This window comes from Meriones unguiculatus, chromosome 8 (genome assembly GCF_030254825.1).
Source record: "Meriones unguiculatus strain TT.TT164.6M chromosome 8, Bangor_MerUng_6.1, whole genome shotgun sequence".
In the NCBI taxonomy this organism is placed as follows: Eukaryota; Metazoa; Chordata; class Mammalia; order Rodentia; family Muridae; genus Meriones; species Meriones unguiculatus.
In genome coordinates this window covers 80223956-80241399 of record NC_083356.1, presented here as the reverse complement: position 1 = coordinate 80241399, position 17444 = coordinate 80223956, and the positions used below count along the sequence as shown (strand labels likewise).

The 17444-nt window shown below is 46.3% G+C and overlaps 1 protein-coding gene across 2 annotated transcripts in view; it reads left to right on the top strand.

The window, feature by feature from the left end:
* The window catches only part of Nr6a1 (nuclear receptor subfamily 6 group A member 1), a 191959-nt gene extending 180051 nt beyond the window's left edge, over positions 1-11908 (top strand). For both annotated transcript variants that reach the window (XM_060390080.1, XM_021633361.2), the window contains exons 9-11: positions 3869-3990; positions 5450-5602; positions 6969-11908. In XM_060390080.1, coding sequence (XP_060246063.1) covers positions 3869-3990; positions 5450-5602; positions 6969-7057 — 364 coding nt within the window. In that variant the 3' untranslated portion in view covers positions 7058-11908. The remainder of the gene's footprint in view (positions 1-3868; positions 3991-5449; positions 5603-6968) is intronic.
* Positions 11909-17444: the final 5536 nt, after the last annotated feature.

Sequence of the window (17444 nt, the reverse complement as noted above, 5' to 3'; positions counted from 1 at the left end):
TAACTTACATAGTGTCAGCTTCACTTGCTGACTGAATGGTCCAGTGGTTTGGGGGATTTTGGCAGGAATGTTTTCCTTGTCCTAGAATGCTTGTGTGATAGGAACACAAGAGAAGAATGGGTGTGTTTGTCCAACTTTATGGCTTTGAATGCTGATAATTTGTAGACAGGGAATACAGGGGCGTCAGAATTGTGGAGTGGTCAGATGTGGAGGAGGAACGGCTGGAAGAGAAAGCAGGCCCATGGAACAGAGAACAATTTTGTTTATCAAAGGGTGGGATGCGGGTGTGGAGGAAAGCTTTGCAGCCAAGCTGAGGAGACTGAGTGGGGACTGCTGGGCTGGCTGCCAACCCCAACCACTGCCAAGGGACTATGATGGCTGCTTCTTATAAGATATTTGGAATAGAGGGATGTGCTATCCCTAAGAGAAAGGGCAGATCTTGGGCACATGTACAAACCAAACACTTGAGAGCTTCTTTGTGATCCTCCAGGTCAAGATAAACAGGAACAGGTTTGGTACTGCCAGGTCAGGGTCTGGGTGATAGCCACACACCTGCAGGTCCTGCCATGCAATAGTGAGCAGTTGGGGCAAGAGGTTGCTGATTAAGGGACAGAGCATTATTTGTTCTTTCTACATTGCTCGACTATCAGACATATGTCAACAGTGTTATTCCTACCTTCTGTGTTATGTTCCACCTCAGCTTATCCCCACCCTACTACTCTATGCAGCTACTATAGGGAATCATCAGTGAAACCCTTTTCTCTCTCAACAACTTAAGTATCCAACAAGTACTATTATGAGGAGTGGTCTTCACCCCTAGGCACACTACTTCCTGCAAGCAGCACAGAAGTACCTGCCACCTCCTAGGGCTAGGCCCTAGGATGTGGTGCTGTTGGAACACAAAGCTCTTAAGGTTTCTCGTGAGATAGCATGTGGCAGCCTTTCCCAGGTAGCACTTAAGAACTTGACAGGGTTGGTAGTATACCAGTAGGAAAGCCCCTATACTTGGAATTCAGAAGCCCTGGCTCCCTCTTACTGTGTTACTTTAGCAGAGTCACTTCTTTCTGCTTCCTTGTCCTAATACAGAGGTAGGTATATGGTTCATCTCACAAGTTATCAGGAAAATAAGAATGCCTGTGAAAGGGCCTTTATGTCAGGAGTAGAGTCAGTAGCTGCTCTGAGCCTTCATTCCCACACAGGAACAAAGGAAATTTTGATTAATACACTTTTTTAAATTGGGAGGGCGAGATTATATATATAATACTAAAAGTGCCCAGCACTCAACATGCGGCAGAATGGTTGGTAAGGGTTTTCGAGTGGTTATTCAATATGAATTTGTCTATTAGTCAGTCTGGGAAAGTAGTAATAAAGCCATAAAAGCCATTGGGCTAGATCATCAAGGAACCTGAATTAGCTGTCACAGCTTACAGCAGCTCACACAGCAAACTGAGAGGCTCCTTGCTTGGTGACATATCTAGAGCCTCTTTACCTAAAACATGCTCTATCCCCAGGGTATTGATTTTCTAGCTCAAAGTAGAGAGTGTGGCCGGATTTGGGTCATCTCTACTAGAGCCCAGCTTCCTAAACTATGTATCACAACACTGCATGTAACTGTGTAACTGTATATGAAAACACAAAGCAATTGGCATTACTGAAAGATTTCTAAACATCAACAAGTAGTCATTAAAATTAAATCAAACTCACTGTGTACTATGAGTGCAGTGTCTCCAGCAGTATGTTGATCAGAGCTTCTCTGCCACCTTGGTTCTGAACACTGAATGCATTGCACATGCCTTCATACGTAAATATTGCCAGAGATACCTTAGCTCAGATGCCAGGTTGTTATTGTTTTTGCTCTTCTAGAAACATGGTGGTTTAATTTGGGAAACAAAGACTTTGAGTATCATCCCACCATCATTCCTCAGTATTTTAAGCATCAAATTACGGTTTTGGATTATATCAAGTTTTATTTTAGCTAGGTGTGGTGGTACATGTCTTGAGACCTCAGATTTGGGAGATAGAGTTAGAAGAGTGCAGAGTGTAAGACCATTTCTACTGCACACTGAGATCACTGCTAGCTTGAGCTAAATGAGACCCTATTTCAGAAACAAAAGTTTGCTGCTTGAGTTTCTGACTTGAAATGAATTTTGAAAATTTGTTAAATGAATTTGACTTGGGATTAGGACAGAATTTTCAACAATTTCTAAAAATAACCTTAAGTATACTTCTGTCATTTCATACTGAACTATTGATGGTTATAAAATCAAAATATCAATTAAGCCAAATGTGGTAGAATAGTCATTTAATTCCTGCACTCATGATGCAGAGACAAGCAGCTCTCTGAATTTCAGGCTATCTAGTAGTGAGTTCTAGGCCAGTTATGGCCTAGAGACATTGTCTCAACAAAAACAAACAAACAAACAAAAAAACCCTGAAAACTTTGCTGTATGTTCTGCAGTGTCAAATACAGAGATGTAATTTAATTCTTCTGGAAAAATAAGAAGCATATCTATCTCATTAGTATACAAAATTGATATTTTCTTTAATAAATAATAAGTGATAAAATTACATGTCAAAGAATTGTGTCAAAATAAAATTACTGGGACTAGAGAAGAGCACTTAGTAGGTAAATGCATAGCGCATGAGGACCCCTTTCAGGCGTCTGCACCCATGTATAAATCTGTGAATGTCTGTAACGGCAGCACTGAATGGGAGCAGAGACAGGCAGCCCCCGAGCTCGCTGGCCAGCTAATCTCGCCAAATTAGCCAGACTCGGATGCAATTAGAGACTGCTACCCCAGACATAACGCCGAGAGCAACAGTGAAAGACACCCATTGTCAACCTCGGGCTCCTCATGTATTCCTTACACACAGACATGACTATGTACATATACATACATATGCCACATACAAATGCCACCTACACCAAAACATAAAAAGAGTAGAAATAAAATTAATTCCACTGTGTGTTATTAGTTTATTATTAGTGTTAGATTTGTATGCCTATTTTTATTACCTGTGTACCTGGGGTCATGTAAGAACTCATTAGGTGAAAAGAAGTCTCATGTAAATAGTTCAAGAAGCCTGTCTGTTCTGCATGAGCAGACTACCTTGGATACTGGAAGAGACTTGGGAAGCTCAGCCAGGTTCCAGGTTCTCATCGCACCACCAGCTAGCTGTGTTTTGGTGGGCCGGTCTCCTCTCCATGTTGAACTTGTTTCTCACCTGGGTGATTGTTTCACCTAGCTCATAGAGTTGAGAATCACAGACGGTGCCCAGCACAAAGGCTCTTGTGGTGTAAAGATTCAGCAAGTGTTTTCTTGTCCCTTGGGCTGAAGTCAGGGATGCCAGTAAGATTTTTTATTGTATATAATCTCAGCCTTGCTAGAAACAGAAAACCTAAACAAACATAATTGGAAGCATTTTCTACATTGTGGCTGAGGCTCTCATAGAGTCACCATGGCAGCTGTCATTAATACTGGAAACTGCATCTCCACAAAAGCTGTATCTTAATATTGTCATATTTCTCTTCATTTCTATCCCAGATCTCCTTCAGCTCTTGTTAGCATAAGCAGGCAAACATTATTTTGCAGAGGGAGACCTCAAAGCTTACAGGGGTCAAATGACTTTCCCAGAATCTTGCAGGCATGTGTGGTGGAGTTGGATTTGAACCTAGTTTTACTTGACTCTGCCTGACCTTGGAAATAGCAACTTACATAATCTAACCTGGCTGCCATTCAAAGCATTTCCCTGTGGGTTCCATTTCCCCAAAATAGAGCCTCTTCACCATCATAGATAACCTTTTTCTGTCCTTCCTGGCCTTTGCTGGTATCAGTACCCCAGGTGAAAACCTGTCTCTGTTCTTCAGATTTAGTGATGAAGGGATGGAGGTGATTGAACGACTCATCTACCTATATCACAAGTTCCATCAGCTAAAGGTCAGCAATGAGGAGTACGCATGCATGAAAGCAATTAACTTCCTGAATCAAGGTGAGCAGGTGGTGGGGTAAGGTCAGCAGTTTGTTTTATGTATTTATTTTTGCCAGTAAGCACTTGCCCTTCTATGTCACATGCACAACCCCTGTCCCTTCACCCCCACCTCCAACACTGTCACAGAATCTGCCCCACCATGTGACTATCAGTCTTGGAAGGCCCACACTCCTACTAATCATCACTCTGCTCCTCTACAGTGCAAGGAATGCTTGGATTTTTCTCTTGCAATCTAAATGCCACAGTCTCTATAACTCACAGAGGAAGGAAGACGATTCACTTTGTTTAGTCAGTTTTAATGCATTTAAACACAGACACCAAGGACAGAACATGCGTCATTTAAAATATGTACCAAGTTTACCAGCAACTGAAGAAGAGCAGAGTGACTGATGAAACTGTGGGAGATGAGGCCCTGGTTAACAGGCTGGCAGTGGCGCTGATGTCCCAAGGAGGAGTAGCGGCACACAAACCTCCATGTGAACATGAAGCCCACTCTTCCATTAGAGGAGTCCAGTTGTTTATAGGCATATTGCCAACAAGTGGCACATGTTACCAACAAGTTACATGTGGTATTTGCTGGTAACTGGCCTGTGAGGGAAAATTGGTGTTCTTTTATCAAAAGTAGCATAAGAATGCCCCATTCCCTGAGTGATTTTGTTCCCTGTAGCTTTGAAAGTGCTCAGTTTTCCACTCCAGAGACTCTTGATCAGGCCTTCCTTTTTACCACTACTCCCCCACTCAACCCTCCAGTGCTGCATAGAGCTCCTGCTCCTAAGTGTATACCATCATGCATTTATCAGGTGACCTACATGCCTTCTCCAGCCAAGCCCTATACCATGTATTAAGGACATTGGCAGGAGTTGGGAATGAGAAAAATAAAAACCAGACCAGTACCCTGGTCCATAACACTCAACACATTCATTGTACTGCATATGGGGAAGATCAGTAGGGACTTCTTAAAGGAAGAGAATGTCTGCTGGACCTCAAAGGCTGGGTATGATTTATATACAGACGCTTTATTCATCCGCTGTACTTTAGATGGATAAACATACGTACATACATATATACATCAAGATAGAATAGTGAGAACACAGGGAGATGATACACGTCAGGCTCCTAACAACCTTCAATTCAAAGTGCTGTGAAGGGTTGTTGGGTAAGGAGTTAGCACCTCTTCCACCCTCAGTGGGGCCTGTTTTGTGCCACCATACCTTTATTAAAAGCTTGATTTGATGTTGAAATACCCAGCTTAGCACTCTAAGGGTACAGGCAAAGGGCTGTACTTTGCATATTTTTTTCTTTTCTATCTTATTTCTTTTCCCTTATGCAGATCTTAGTTTCCCTACATCAGAAGGAGAAAAGATCTCTGTTATGGCCATGTTTAATAACATCTCAATTTTTTTAATCTGATTTTATCCACCCTCCCTTCCCTGTGTGATTTTTGTTTTTGTTTTCACAGATATCAGGGGTCTGACCAGTGCCTCCCAGCTGGAACAACTGAACAAGCGGTATTGGTACATTTGTCAGGATTTCACTGAGTATAAATACACGCATCAGCCAAACCGCTTTCCTGATCTCATGATGTGCTTGCCAGAGATCCGCTACATCGCAGGTAATAGTCTGGGTCCAGACTTCTAGTTTTCCTTGCTTCTCCAGGCTTGTGAAGGATTGAGATGAGCAGCATTCACAGGATGCTCACTCCTGTCCCATCACCAACTTCAGAAAGAGTTACTACTCTTGTCCTCAGAAAGTACTGTTGTAATAGGAAGTCTTTCATTTTAGAAAAGAGAAACTGGCATTTCCCAGGCTCCTGTGGTGTTCAGGTGGTGTGTGGATGAGGAAAGCAGGCTGTGTCTGCACTCCATCTCCTGAACTGTATACTTTTAGATAATGAATTTTATGTGTAAATTATGTCAGTTTTCAAAGACTTTATTTCATAGGATTGCACATACTCTTTCCAGAGCCATATAAAGTGGCACTGTAAGCTTCTGCATTTACAAAGGAATTTGATATGTCAGGGTGTGTTTGTGGTCTTGAACCCTTTGCTAAGCTCCTGACAGTTAGTAGGTCTGTTTCAGTCCATAACCTTGGTATTTGTTGCTTTACGTCATTTAATGAGGATTCTTGTTTTCATTGTCCACATTCACTGGGGTGATTGTTTAGACTGGATTATTTCTGTAAAATTCAGCAATACAATTTTTTTAAGGAAAACATGTTAGTCTGACAGAATTTTTTTCTATATTTCTTGAGCCACAGAGCAGTCTAGCAGATGTAGGCTGGACATGGCAGTATTTTCAGTCACCTTCACTTTTGAAAAATACCAGTGTTTAGGTTGTATCTCCAGACATTCTGACTTAACTGGTATGGGGTGAAGCCCAGGCATCAGTATTTTTTTAATGCCCTCCAGGTGACTCTAAAGTACTGTTGGGGAGAACTGTAGCCTTAGTAGCTTTGCTTAAAGTGTGTGCTTAAAGCTCTGAGAAGTTCATTGGTGAAAAAAACTGACAAACTCTTTTTTTTATCTCCAGACATTTCAAATTTATTTGCCCCTGTAACTCTTCTCCTTACTTCCCTAGTACTTTTATTAATCAGTTATTCTTTCTTGAAGAGTAGTGTTTTATAGAATGCTGGAGAGTTGATGGGAAGCAAGTTTCCTATAGTATTTTAGCTACGAAGTGCTCAGAAGGGTTCCCTTTCTGTTTCAGCCATGAAATGGGGGTAAAAGGCAATCACAGTCAGAAACATTATGAGTCTGGATGAGACAGTGCATTGAACTGACTGGCACAGAACAAGTGTGGCAGATGGGAGAGTTAGCCTAAACACCCTAACATTATCTAACCCTGTGACCTTTTTGGTATTCCTGATACTTACCTTGCCCTCATCCTGTACCAAGGAGATTCAGCATCCTGAGAGGAGACAAGATACACTTTCCTTCCCTACTGGCCACTGCTAACTCCTCGTCTCTTCCCTTTACCTAGGAAAGATGGTGAATGTGCCCCTGGAGCAGCTGCCCCTCCTCTTTAAGGTGGTGCTGCACTCCTGCAAAACAAGTGCAGTAAAGGAGTGACCTGTGCCCTGTACCTCCTTGGGCCGCCCGCAGTGCCTTGGGTGGGCAGGACAGGCTCCAGAAGAAAGAGCCAGAGACCAAGATGGAGACTGTGGAGCAGCTGCCTCCATCACAAGAAGAATTTGTTTGTTTGTCTGTTTTTAACCTCATTTTTCTATATATTTATTTCACGACAGAGTTGAATGTATGGCCTTCAACATGATGCACATGCTTTTGTGTGAATGCAGCAGATGCATTTCCTTGCAGTTTACAGAATGTGAAGATGTTTAATGTTACCGTGTTGTCATTGTTTAGAGATAGTTCTTTTTGTATTTTGAGGGAGAGGGTGGGATGGACTAGATGAATATTTCCATAATGTTGACAAAGACAACTACCTCAATGGAAACGGGGGTATGACCATCCCTACCTTTTCCACATTTTCTCAGCAGACCGTACACTTGTCTGTTTGAGAGCAAACTGCCTTTTTATAGCCACAGACTTACTAAGTAAAAGAGTACGCCAAAGGAGCGAAGTGGTATAGGGAGATTTACTAAAGAGGTGGGTGGGATGTTTGAGAGGCAATTTTGATTTTAATCCTCAACATTTGATGGGGATTAACCATCATCTCATCCCACAAAGCCCAAAGGGCAGAAACTCTGCTCTTACTTTCTGCTGCACCCCTCCCACCCCAGACACTGTTGTATGTTGAATGCTGCTGTCAAGTTTTCATCCAGGTAGAGTCCTGACAATAAATTAGTGTATAGGACTTCCCTCACAGCTCCCTTGGGGCTCACAGCTGCCTAGTTTCCTGACCCAGATCTACCAAGGCCTACCTTTTCCAGACTCCATCCCTCCCTTTTATGAATTTGATTTTCTGTAAGTCCTTTAGAAAGGTGGCAGGAAAATGCCATGTTCTGAATTCTGATGCCATTTCTGATTTGTTTTTCTTTAGCTTGTTTCCCTCAAAAGGTAGAGGGACACAGGCCAGGCTGCTGAAAGAATAAGACTCCTTTGCCAGCCCCTTTTCTCACCCCACCTTATTCCCAGAACCAAATCCAAAACTGCCATTTTTAAACATAGGAAGGACCAGAGACTTTGCTCCTAAATTTTGTTGTAAGCCCTCTTATTATTTCCAAAGTGATATCAGTTTGCCAGGGCTCTGGAACAGAAAGCGAAGACCCAGAGAAAGCCCATCTAGTCTTTCAAGTATTATCAATGGTCTGGCCTACTAAGCCCTGGAGGGACGGAGCCAGAAGAACCTGGAAGGGAAAGGGGCTTTAAACTACCTCATGTTTCTAAGGTCTTGCCTGCTGCTTCTGCAGAGGCAACCTGGACCCCCTGTGCTTTATTGCCTGCCCCACCTAGTTCTAGGAAGATTTCTTACCCTCCAGACTTTGGCCAGGACTACACCAGGTTTGTTTTAGGGTTGTTTCAGCGGCTTTTCCCTTTGCCCATACCAGGCCCTCCTACAGCTAGTACCCCAGACAGTTGCTTCACTGGCTTGTATCCCTTGGTGGGCCTGCCACACCCACAGTATCTCCTTGAGCCTGTTTGGTCGGGAACTGTTTACTCTTCCCCAACAAAGCCTATTAACTTACCCAGGAGGCCACCACAACCTGTGTATCCCAGGTAGTCTCCATTTGTCAGTTTTCCTGTCCACTGAAATGTTACGGGTACCAGCAAAGTGACAGTTATGTCACTTGATGTCCAAAGTTCAGAGCATCATTACTTCTCAGTCTTATTCCCAGCCACTCTGAGAGAGAGAGAGAGAGAGAGAGAGAGAGAGAGAGAGAGAGAGAAGAAAGAAAGAAAGAAAGAAAGAAAGAAAGAAAGAAAGAAAGAAAGAAAGAAAGAAAGAAAGAAAGAAAGATGTGTTCTTCGGGAAAGTTCCAGATAGAATGTTTTTCATGTGTTGGTGGGAAGATACGTGTGTTGGTGTGTCTGTTTGTTTCTAAGTTCACAGTGTTTTTCTTGTTTGCCTGAATTTTTGTATTTAACCAAACAGATCACATTTTTTGGCTCCAGGTCAGATTCTCAGCTGCTTTCCTCAAGCTAGGAATCAGAGACATGAATCAGAGACAGCTCCTGTGTGCACACAACAGCTTTCTTTGCTTAGACCTCCATTTGTCAAATTGTTAGTTTTTTAAATTGCTTTTCAAATTAGTATTTCACCTGTTGTGTTGAATGTCAAAGCTCTGATGAGGCAAGAAGGTGTCTCTCCAATAATGTAGTATTAAACAGAGCAAGTTGTTAATTTCTAGAGTAAGGGAAAGGTTTTGCAAGTTGCCATTGTACAAATCCATTTTTACAAATGTTTGCAGCAGATTCCACAGAACAAAGAGCCCATTCACTGCCAAGAGCCCTGCAGAATCTCTGAGCCAAGTGGCTGTGTGTTCCGAGCTGGAGCCTGACCTGTGGACCGCCTTTAATGTCTTCTGCACCCAGTCCTTTTATGACATGGGCTTCTTTTAAACAGGGTAAAGTAAATGTGCTGCATTGCAAACTCAGGTATTATGAGGAGAAGGTAGGAGTGTAGCTAGCAGCGTGGAGACATTAGGTCAGCCACTAGATGTATTTGTGATTTTGGTTTGAAGGACACAGAGAAAGGTTGGAGGGGGAGGTTTGGTATGCTTGTTTTTTGCCTTTTTTCCCATAATGTTTGGTTAACAGGCAGCCTTTTAGCTAGTGGAAGAAGGAAAAACTTGTGCATGTTATATCTCAATCCTCTCTCTTCTGTCCTCTCTGATCCAGGCCACTGAAAGTACTCACTTTGAGTGAAAATTTTTCCACCATAAAAAAATATAACCCCAAAAGCCATGTGGAGAAGGAGAATCCACCTCCTTGCACTATGCCAAAACATACATGCTTTCCCCCTTTTCTTGTGTATGCTGTCTTGACCCAAGACAAAAGTTTGGAGTCTCAGAGCTTTGTAGTTCCTGCTCCCTGAATCCTTTGTAGGTCTTTTGTGTCCTCTGCAAGATTTAGTAGTCTCACCCTTAGTTTGGAGAAATTCCCTACAACTCATCTCAAAGCACATGACCTGGCTCAGGACACCCAGTACCCAGTGCCAACCTACAAGTGAAGGGGCATGCCTCTAGGGTAGAAGGAAGCAGCCAGGAACCTCCCTGTCCTGATCTCAGAACCAGTGGAGGGGGGAACAGCCCACACATACAGCCTACCTGTGACTGCCCATTGCTGAGGGAAGTGCACACTGCCATGGCTGAGCCAGCTGTTAGCCTGCTGCCCTATACCTCTCTCATTTGTTCTTCCTGAGTGAGACAGATAGGCAGCAGGTAGCCTTTAAGTTGTGACCACGCTTAGCCAAAGTAAAAGGGCCCTGACCTCCCATAGGGCAGAAAGCAGAGTAGACATCTGCATCTCTGGCTTTGGAACACTGTTCTTTATGGTTTTTCCTTGTTCTTCTTCTTTTTTTTTTTTTTTAATTGCAGTTGTTTTAAGAAATTCAGCCTTTCAGAACAGCCCTTCTACTAAACTTTGCTCTTTTTATTTTCTTTATTTCTCTTTTAAAAGTAAAAAAAAAAAAAGAAAAAAAGAAAAAAAGAAAAGAAAAAGAAAACCCACTAACTGACTCCCCCACCTTGGTCCATGGGCATACCCACACTCCCTCTGCCGTTGATCCTCCTCCCTTTTCCTCATGCAGTGTCTGTGAAGTAGTGTTTTATCTGTGTCTTAGGATGAAAAACGGCAATCATCCCACCAGGTGCTAGAAACTGGTCAGCCTTGAAGTGGGCGCTTCTGGGGCCACAGCTCAGGGATGTGTATTTAATTACAGGGTCCCCAGAAAGCCCTCTCTTGGCTGCCACAAGTAGCATATTTTCTGGGCTTGAGAGTCAGACCCTGACTTCTTCCTCAGAGTGAGCAGCTACCTCTTTGGCTAGATGTGGGTTTCCTCAAGACTTCTGACCATCCTGCACATGAGCCTCTCCACTGCTCTTGGGAAGCCTGGCCCCTCTGCCCAGGACAAATCCTTTCTCATCTGCAGTCCTAAATAGCCCCAGCTTGCTCGGGTATCAGTTATTGGCTTAAATGAAAGTTGTGGGGAAGGCCAGGGCCTGCTCTAAACCCTAGAAAAATGTGTTACTGGTGGAGGCTAGTCTTCCAAACCCTGAAGCCAGCCCTGCCACCCAAAGGGTTCTCTTGCTCTTTGCTGACCTTTTTCTTAACTGAAATTTAATAGGTGATAATGTTTTTGACTCAAATTTCCATGGGGGAAAAAAAAGACTACCTCTTGAGTGACATCCTGGTCGATTCCTCTCTGAGGAGTCCTGTGGGAAAAGAACACTGTAGCTCCCGTGCTGTTTACATGTTTCTGTCGGGAACAAAACCCTGGACTGTTGGTGTTTTTGTCTGTGTTGCCATCCCAGGCCTCCGATAGGGGCTTGTGGCTGCATTGTAATGTCTGGGCAGTGTCTGGGGAGTCCTTTCCACCTGCCCAGCTAGGGACGAGCCATGCCTAGAAGAGGCCTCACCCCTTCCTGTGCTCCATAGCTTGGATTTCAGGGACTCTAATGGCAAGTGCATCATGAGCCTACCTCAAGCTACCTCCCAGTCCTCCCACAGTCCAGTGTAGGAATCGAATGAATGGATGTCTCTGAGCCCTTGTTCCCAAAGGGCCGGCCAAGGGCTGCCTGCCAGCCTGGCTCCATCAACCCTGCATGACCAAGTGATAGTTGGCGGGCTCTGCAGGCTATTCAGGCCCTCTGCTACCTCCCACACTTGCCTGCTGGCAAGAGGTGGGCCCTGTTCTGTGAATTGACTACCTGTGGAAATGTGACCAATTAGTGTGAAATGCATGTTAACAAGTATTAGGTACTGTATTTGAACCAATAAATGTGAATCCTCTGCACGTGCCATCTGTCTGTGAAGCTTATCTGGGGCTCGGGGGAGGGATGGCCGTACGTCTTGAGGCATGGACTCCTGCTCATAGCCAACACCACCCCCATCTCTGTTGCTGAGAGCCTGGCAGAAAGTGGTCTGCTCCAGAGCCTCAGGAGCCCGTGAGTACCTGTTGCCTTTCAGGCACTGTGTTGATTTTTTTCATAAACCTGGACCACCAAGAGCTTCCAGGACAATTCTTTTCGAAAATGAAGAAACTAAGGTTGAGAATGGTGAAAAGACTTGCACAAGGTTCCCAGGCAGAAAAAAGACACAAGTAAGGGATAGCCTGGTGGCAGATACGCAGATCTTTGGAGTACTATGAGGAGAGTATTGTGACTTGGGATGGGAACAAGCAGTAAGGACCTAAAGGAGGAGGTCCTGATGAGGCTGTTTCTGAAGATCGCCACGCTGAGAACCTGCCCACCAGGGCAGAGACACTGCAGCATGTTCTCCGATCCTATTAAACAAAAGAACATGAGGAAAGAATTGAGTTTGGGGTGTCATTGGTGCCTGGAGCACTGCTGGAAGGAGTTGGGAGAAGCCCATGTGCTGAGTGTCAGCTGTGTCCGAGACAACAGTGTGCTTGGGTGATTGGTGGCCTGCCTCGCCTACTCAGTGGTCTGTCAAGCTAATACCTGACTACAGAAAACTAATTAAGGCTCCTTTATAACTTAGGTAGTATGTGAGCATATAGAATTGAAAAGTCGGGAGACTTTTCAACCTTCAAGAGAGGGAACACAGGCAGTGTCCTGAGCCCAGATCCACCCCGCTACAAAGCTCGGCCATCTTGTAGTCCTGCTCACACACTCAGGCAGGGTGAGGGCTGTAAAGAAAGAGGGAGGCTCCTCAATGGCAAGATAAAATGCCAGAAGAGTCTCATCCGTCTATTAAATTGTCCTGCGTGAAACAGGAACATCCAGCTGCCTTCTGTGTTCCATGCCCAGCACAAGGTACCAAAGAGCCCTTGAGGCTTGAAAGAGGTGATTTGAAACAAAGGGACCACAGCAGAAGGAGGTAATAGGCTGTCTTCACAGCCCCACAAGGGGGCCAGATAGAAGCACAAGGAGAAGGGAGTATGCTGGCTGCCTAGCGACAGCCACACCCTGTAGCTGCACCATGCCCTGCCATCCCTTTTGCTCTGAAGCAAACAGGCTCAGGGAAGTTTAGCCACTTGCCTAAGATGACACTTGAGCAAGCAGCAGAATCCAGGTCTATCTGATACTAAAGTTACAATTGCTTCCTCCCTGCTCTTTCAGCAGTTTTGAGCACAAGTGGAGTTTGTAACAAAGCTCAGGAACAAATGGCCTTTGGTTGAACCTTTCCATACTCAAAAACCAACCAATGAAAGATTAATTGTGTAAACTATATACAGGCCCAACCTAATCGAGCTGAAAAGCAATGACATCCCAGGATCCCTGGGGCGCCACAGGCAGACAGTCTATGATTTCTCTGAACAAAGTCACTCATGAAGGCCCTGTCAAAAAGAAACAGTTCTGTGGCCAGAAACTGAGGAAATACCACAATCTTTATTTTCCTCCCAGACTCCTTTGCATAGGCAAGGCTGTGGGAAGTCCTACCTGAAGAAGTATCTCATTTAGCCAAACCAGGCTATACTAAAACTGCCTGATCATCAGACTTTTTTTCTTTTTGTATACGTTCTGTTGAGTCACCATTCCATGGGGTAAAAATTTAGGACAGTGTTCTCCAAATATCTAAGTTGCTCCTTAAGTAATGGTGAGCTTTGAGCTTCCTCAAAGGTGTGAGGTGACAATCTAAGAAGGATGGAGAGGTATGGTTCAGTATGACACCCCAAGTTCTGTTTCATCACCAAAATAATAAGTGACATAGACATAGAGTGGGTGACTATAGTGCCATTCATGAGGTCACTCCCCAGAACAACCATGGGAGGTATGTTCAGTAATGATCCCATTTTACAGAAACAAAACCCTGAAGTCCAGAGAGGATAAATTATTTGCCTCAGGTGACCTAACTAGGGAACTCTCAGGAATGCATAGAAATAAATGCTGGGTGCCTGCTGAAAGCACCTGTGTTCACTGAGTTCCTCACCAGGCTGCAGATGAATATGGACATGTCTGTGCAGCCAGCAGTGGAGGCTTGTACTCCAGGTTCCATCAAGTGAAGCCATAAACATCTAGAAACAGGCACGGGGGTGGGGGTGGGTGCTGGAATTGAGCGGTCTGGCTGCAAGGAGTTCTTTCCAGGGTTTACTTCCCTCAGGCAACCTGTGAGACAGCAGGAGCATCGATAAGGGGTCTCCACTCATCTCCTCCACAGTGGACTCTGACATTGACCCAGATAGATGCCTTCCTGGTCCCCACTTGCCCTTTCCATCAATAGAGTGGCTCAGGAGTTTGGGGATGACAGTGGCTAGCTCCAACAGGAGGCTGTGTGCTGAAGCTGCAGCCCCTCCACCGGCAGCAGAGGCCCAGCAAACCCAGGAGCCTCCTCTCTGCTCAGCCTGGCCTTGGCCCGATGGCCCATCAGGAGTTTGGGTGCAATGACAATCATCCTTCCAGCTCCTGTGGCAAAAGTGCCCAACTGCCAGACCCAGGGCTCCTGGAGACTTTGTTCCCTTGGCAACAAGTCTCACCATGGAGACCACAGCCCCATCCTTGCCCTCCTTGCAAGCTCCCTCCCCACAAGCCTTCCCTGCTCTGCACCCAGTCCTGAGAGCTATAGGTATAGAGAGTACAGTAAGGACGCGCACAGCCAACAAAAGTCCAGTTCTGAGCTTTATGCTTTTTGCCTGGTAAAGCTCTGTGGCAGCCACACCACTCTCATTTTGGCCGAAAGCCAGGCAGGCACCAGACCAAAGTCTCAAAGATGTTCAGTGCAAGAGCTGAAACTTGCATCTAAGCCTTCAGGTCTGGAATCTGTTTTTTCTCCCTGTGGCCATGGGCCACAATCTGATTAGGACTAGATAACTGGGTAGATTTCCCTACCCCACCCTCCACCACCTACACACACACACACACACACACACACACACCTACTGGCAGCACAAACCATGTTTGCATCTCTTTGAGGTCCAGGCTGGGCCCATCATCAGGGCCAGAGTTGCACTATTTTAAGCCAGGACTGGAGAGCCCCATGTGGGCACAGGGAGGGTGGCCTCAGACCCTTGGCCAGCTTCCCGGAAGTCACCATGGCCTCCCTCCTCTCCCCCAGCAGCTTTCTGAGGCAGTCACTTCCCTACAAACAGGAAGGAGGTCCTCAGGCTAAGACCTCCAGTCCTAGTTTCCTCCCCACACCCCACCCCACCCACCCCAAGCCTCCTACATGGGGGAGCCCACCAGATCCTGGCTCATGTGCCTTCTGGAGATGGCTTCCTAGGTGGGTGAAAAGGGGCAGTCTCCCCATTGCTCCCAGGACAGCTTCCCCTTTCCCAGGGCCTTTGGTCCCCTCACCAAGGATTGACTTTTCATGTATTTTCCCACTAAAGTTGGTCACTGATTCAGAAGAGCAGAGATATCCCCAGATTTGGTCTTATTCAAGGACCCTGGAGAAAAAGCAAAGAAAACTATATTAGAACACTGAAAGTAGCAAAGAAAAGAGAGACAAATCAGGACAATCCAAGAGAAAGATATGGGAATAAACAGATTTCATCAAGACAGAGACAAGCAGAGAAGGCCAAGAGACACCAGTGGTGACTGAGGGGGGTTGGGCCCAGTGGCAGCTCTGACTACCTCCCAAGCACAGGCCCAGTCTCAGAGCTGTGGGGGGCCCACCGGCTGCAGAACTGGAGAGGAATGTGGGGTGCAAGGCTGGGTCACCTCTTGAGGGCCAAGCGTGTGCGCTCTGAGATAAGCTGCCCCAGGAAGGGGCCACAGCTGCGCTGCACGCTCCTGGAGCATGGCAGAGAGGCCCAGGCCCAAGGCTGGAGGTTCAGCCCTCCCAGACACCCAGCACCTGCCTCTGCCTGGAGGGCCTCTACTGGGCTTCATTCTAGAAGGTCCAAGGTCCCTTTGGAGGTCATTGCAGCTTCTAAGTGCATCTGTTAGAACAACACCAGCCACCAAGAGGCACATACCTGGCTGCTCCAGCTCTGGCCGCAGTCTTGGCTTAGGTTTGGGGGATGGGAAGGGGGATAGGCAGAGCAGGCGTGCTGGTTGGGTTGGGATGCAGAGAGGTATTGAGACAGACAGTTCTGAATGAATTCCAAGTTGTCCCCATGTGATTCTGTACTGGGGTGTGTGCATGTGTGTGTGTGTGTGTGTGTGTGTGTCTGCATGTGTGTGTCCGTGTGCCACCTCAAATGTTGGGATGGCAGGGGTACACTGGTGCACATAGCTACATGTTGCCAGTCTCCAGAGACCCTGCCTCCACAAGTCCCCGGCTCTCAGTCTGGAGAAGGAGCCCCCTGGAAGTGCCTGATCTTCCCACCCCCACCAGGTGGTCCAGCCTGGTGAGCCACAGGAGGAGGAAGAGCCAGCAGGTCTAAAGAAGGCTTCCCCTCCCGCCCCCTCTCCATGATGCAGCTGAGGCTCCCGCTGGCCACGGCCTTGACCCAGCACTATGGACTTCTCTGACATTGGCATCGGATCTGAACATCTGGCAGCGGGCTGATAAGGGGTGCAGCGGAAACAGCCTCCGCTGCTGCCAGCAGGCCCGCCCCCTACGCTACCCGGAGCGGGGTCTCTGCAGCTAGTTCCTTCTGCCTCCAGCTCCCCAGGCCCCTCGGCCTTTAGTCTATTCTGTCTTCATCTCTCTGTATCTGGTTCTCTCTGCCCTCCCTTCCTCTCCCCCTTCCTGCACAATTCTTTCTCTATTCCTCCTGAAGTTCTCTCATTCCTCCCCTCTACTATCTATGGATCTTCCTTACCATTAGTAGGTCTGTGTCCCTCTCACCCTTTAGCTTCTTTTTCTAGCTGTTTCTCCCCACTGTCCCCCAGTCACAACTGTCCCCCCTCCTTCCTTTCAGTGTCTGGGTCTCTGCTTCTTTTGTCCTTTCTTCTACCTCCAGGAAACAAGCCTGGCACTTTAGGAAAGTCCCTCCTCAGGAGTGAGCCTCTAAGCTTTGTTTGCCTTGGGGAGGCAGTGCTGAATCAGGGCTGTGGCTCTGCTTCCTTGCAATAGGTCTCCTGGCCCGGACCCCCAGCATTGGAGCTGAGTTCACACAGGAATGCAGGCTGCCCCGGGCACAGTAGATGGAGTGTAGGCTACGTCTCAGCTCTCTGCTTTCCCACTGCTGAGCTGTCTGTGCTCAGGTAACTTTAGAGAGCTGCCTCCTGACTTAGCCAGGGCACGAGTGTTGCTCACAGGGGGTGAGATAAAGATACTCTTGACCCCATTCCCAGGATGGTAGCAAGGGCTTGAGTCTAAAGCCTAGGTACATAATGGTTCACAGGAGCATAGTGCTATTCCTAGGCTCACAGCCCCAGCTCCTTCCTTCTCTATCTGGTCCGGTGGTGGAGCACCCGTGTGAGCTGGGGCCAGTGGGCCAGAATAGAGGGTATCTTTGGAGAAGTGAGTATGTCATATCCAGGGT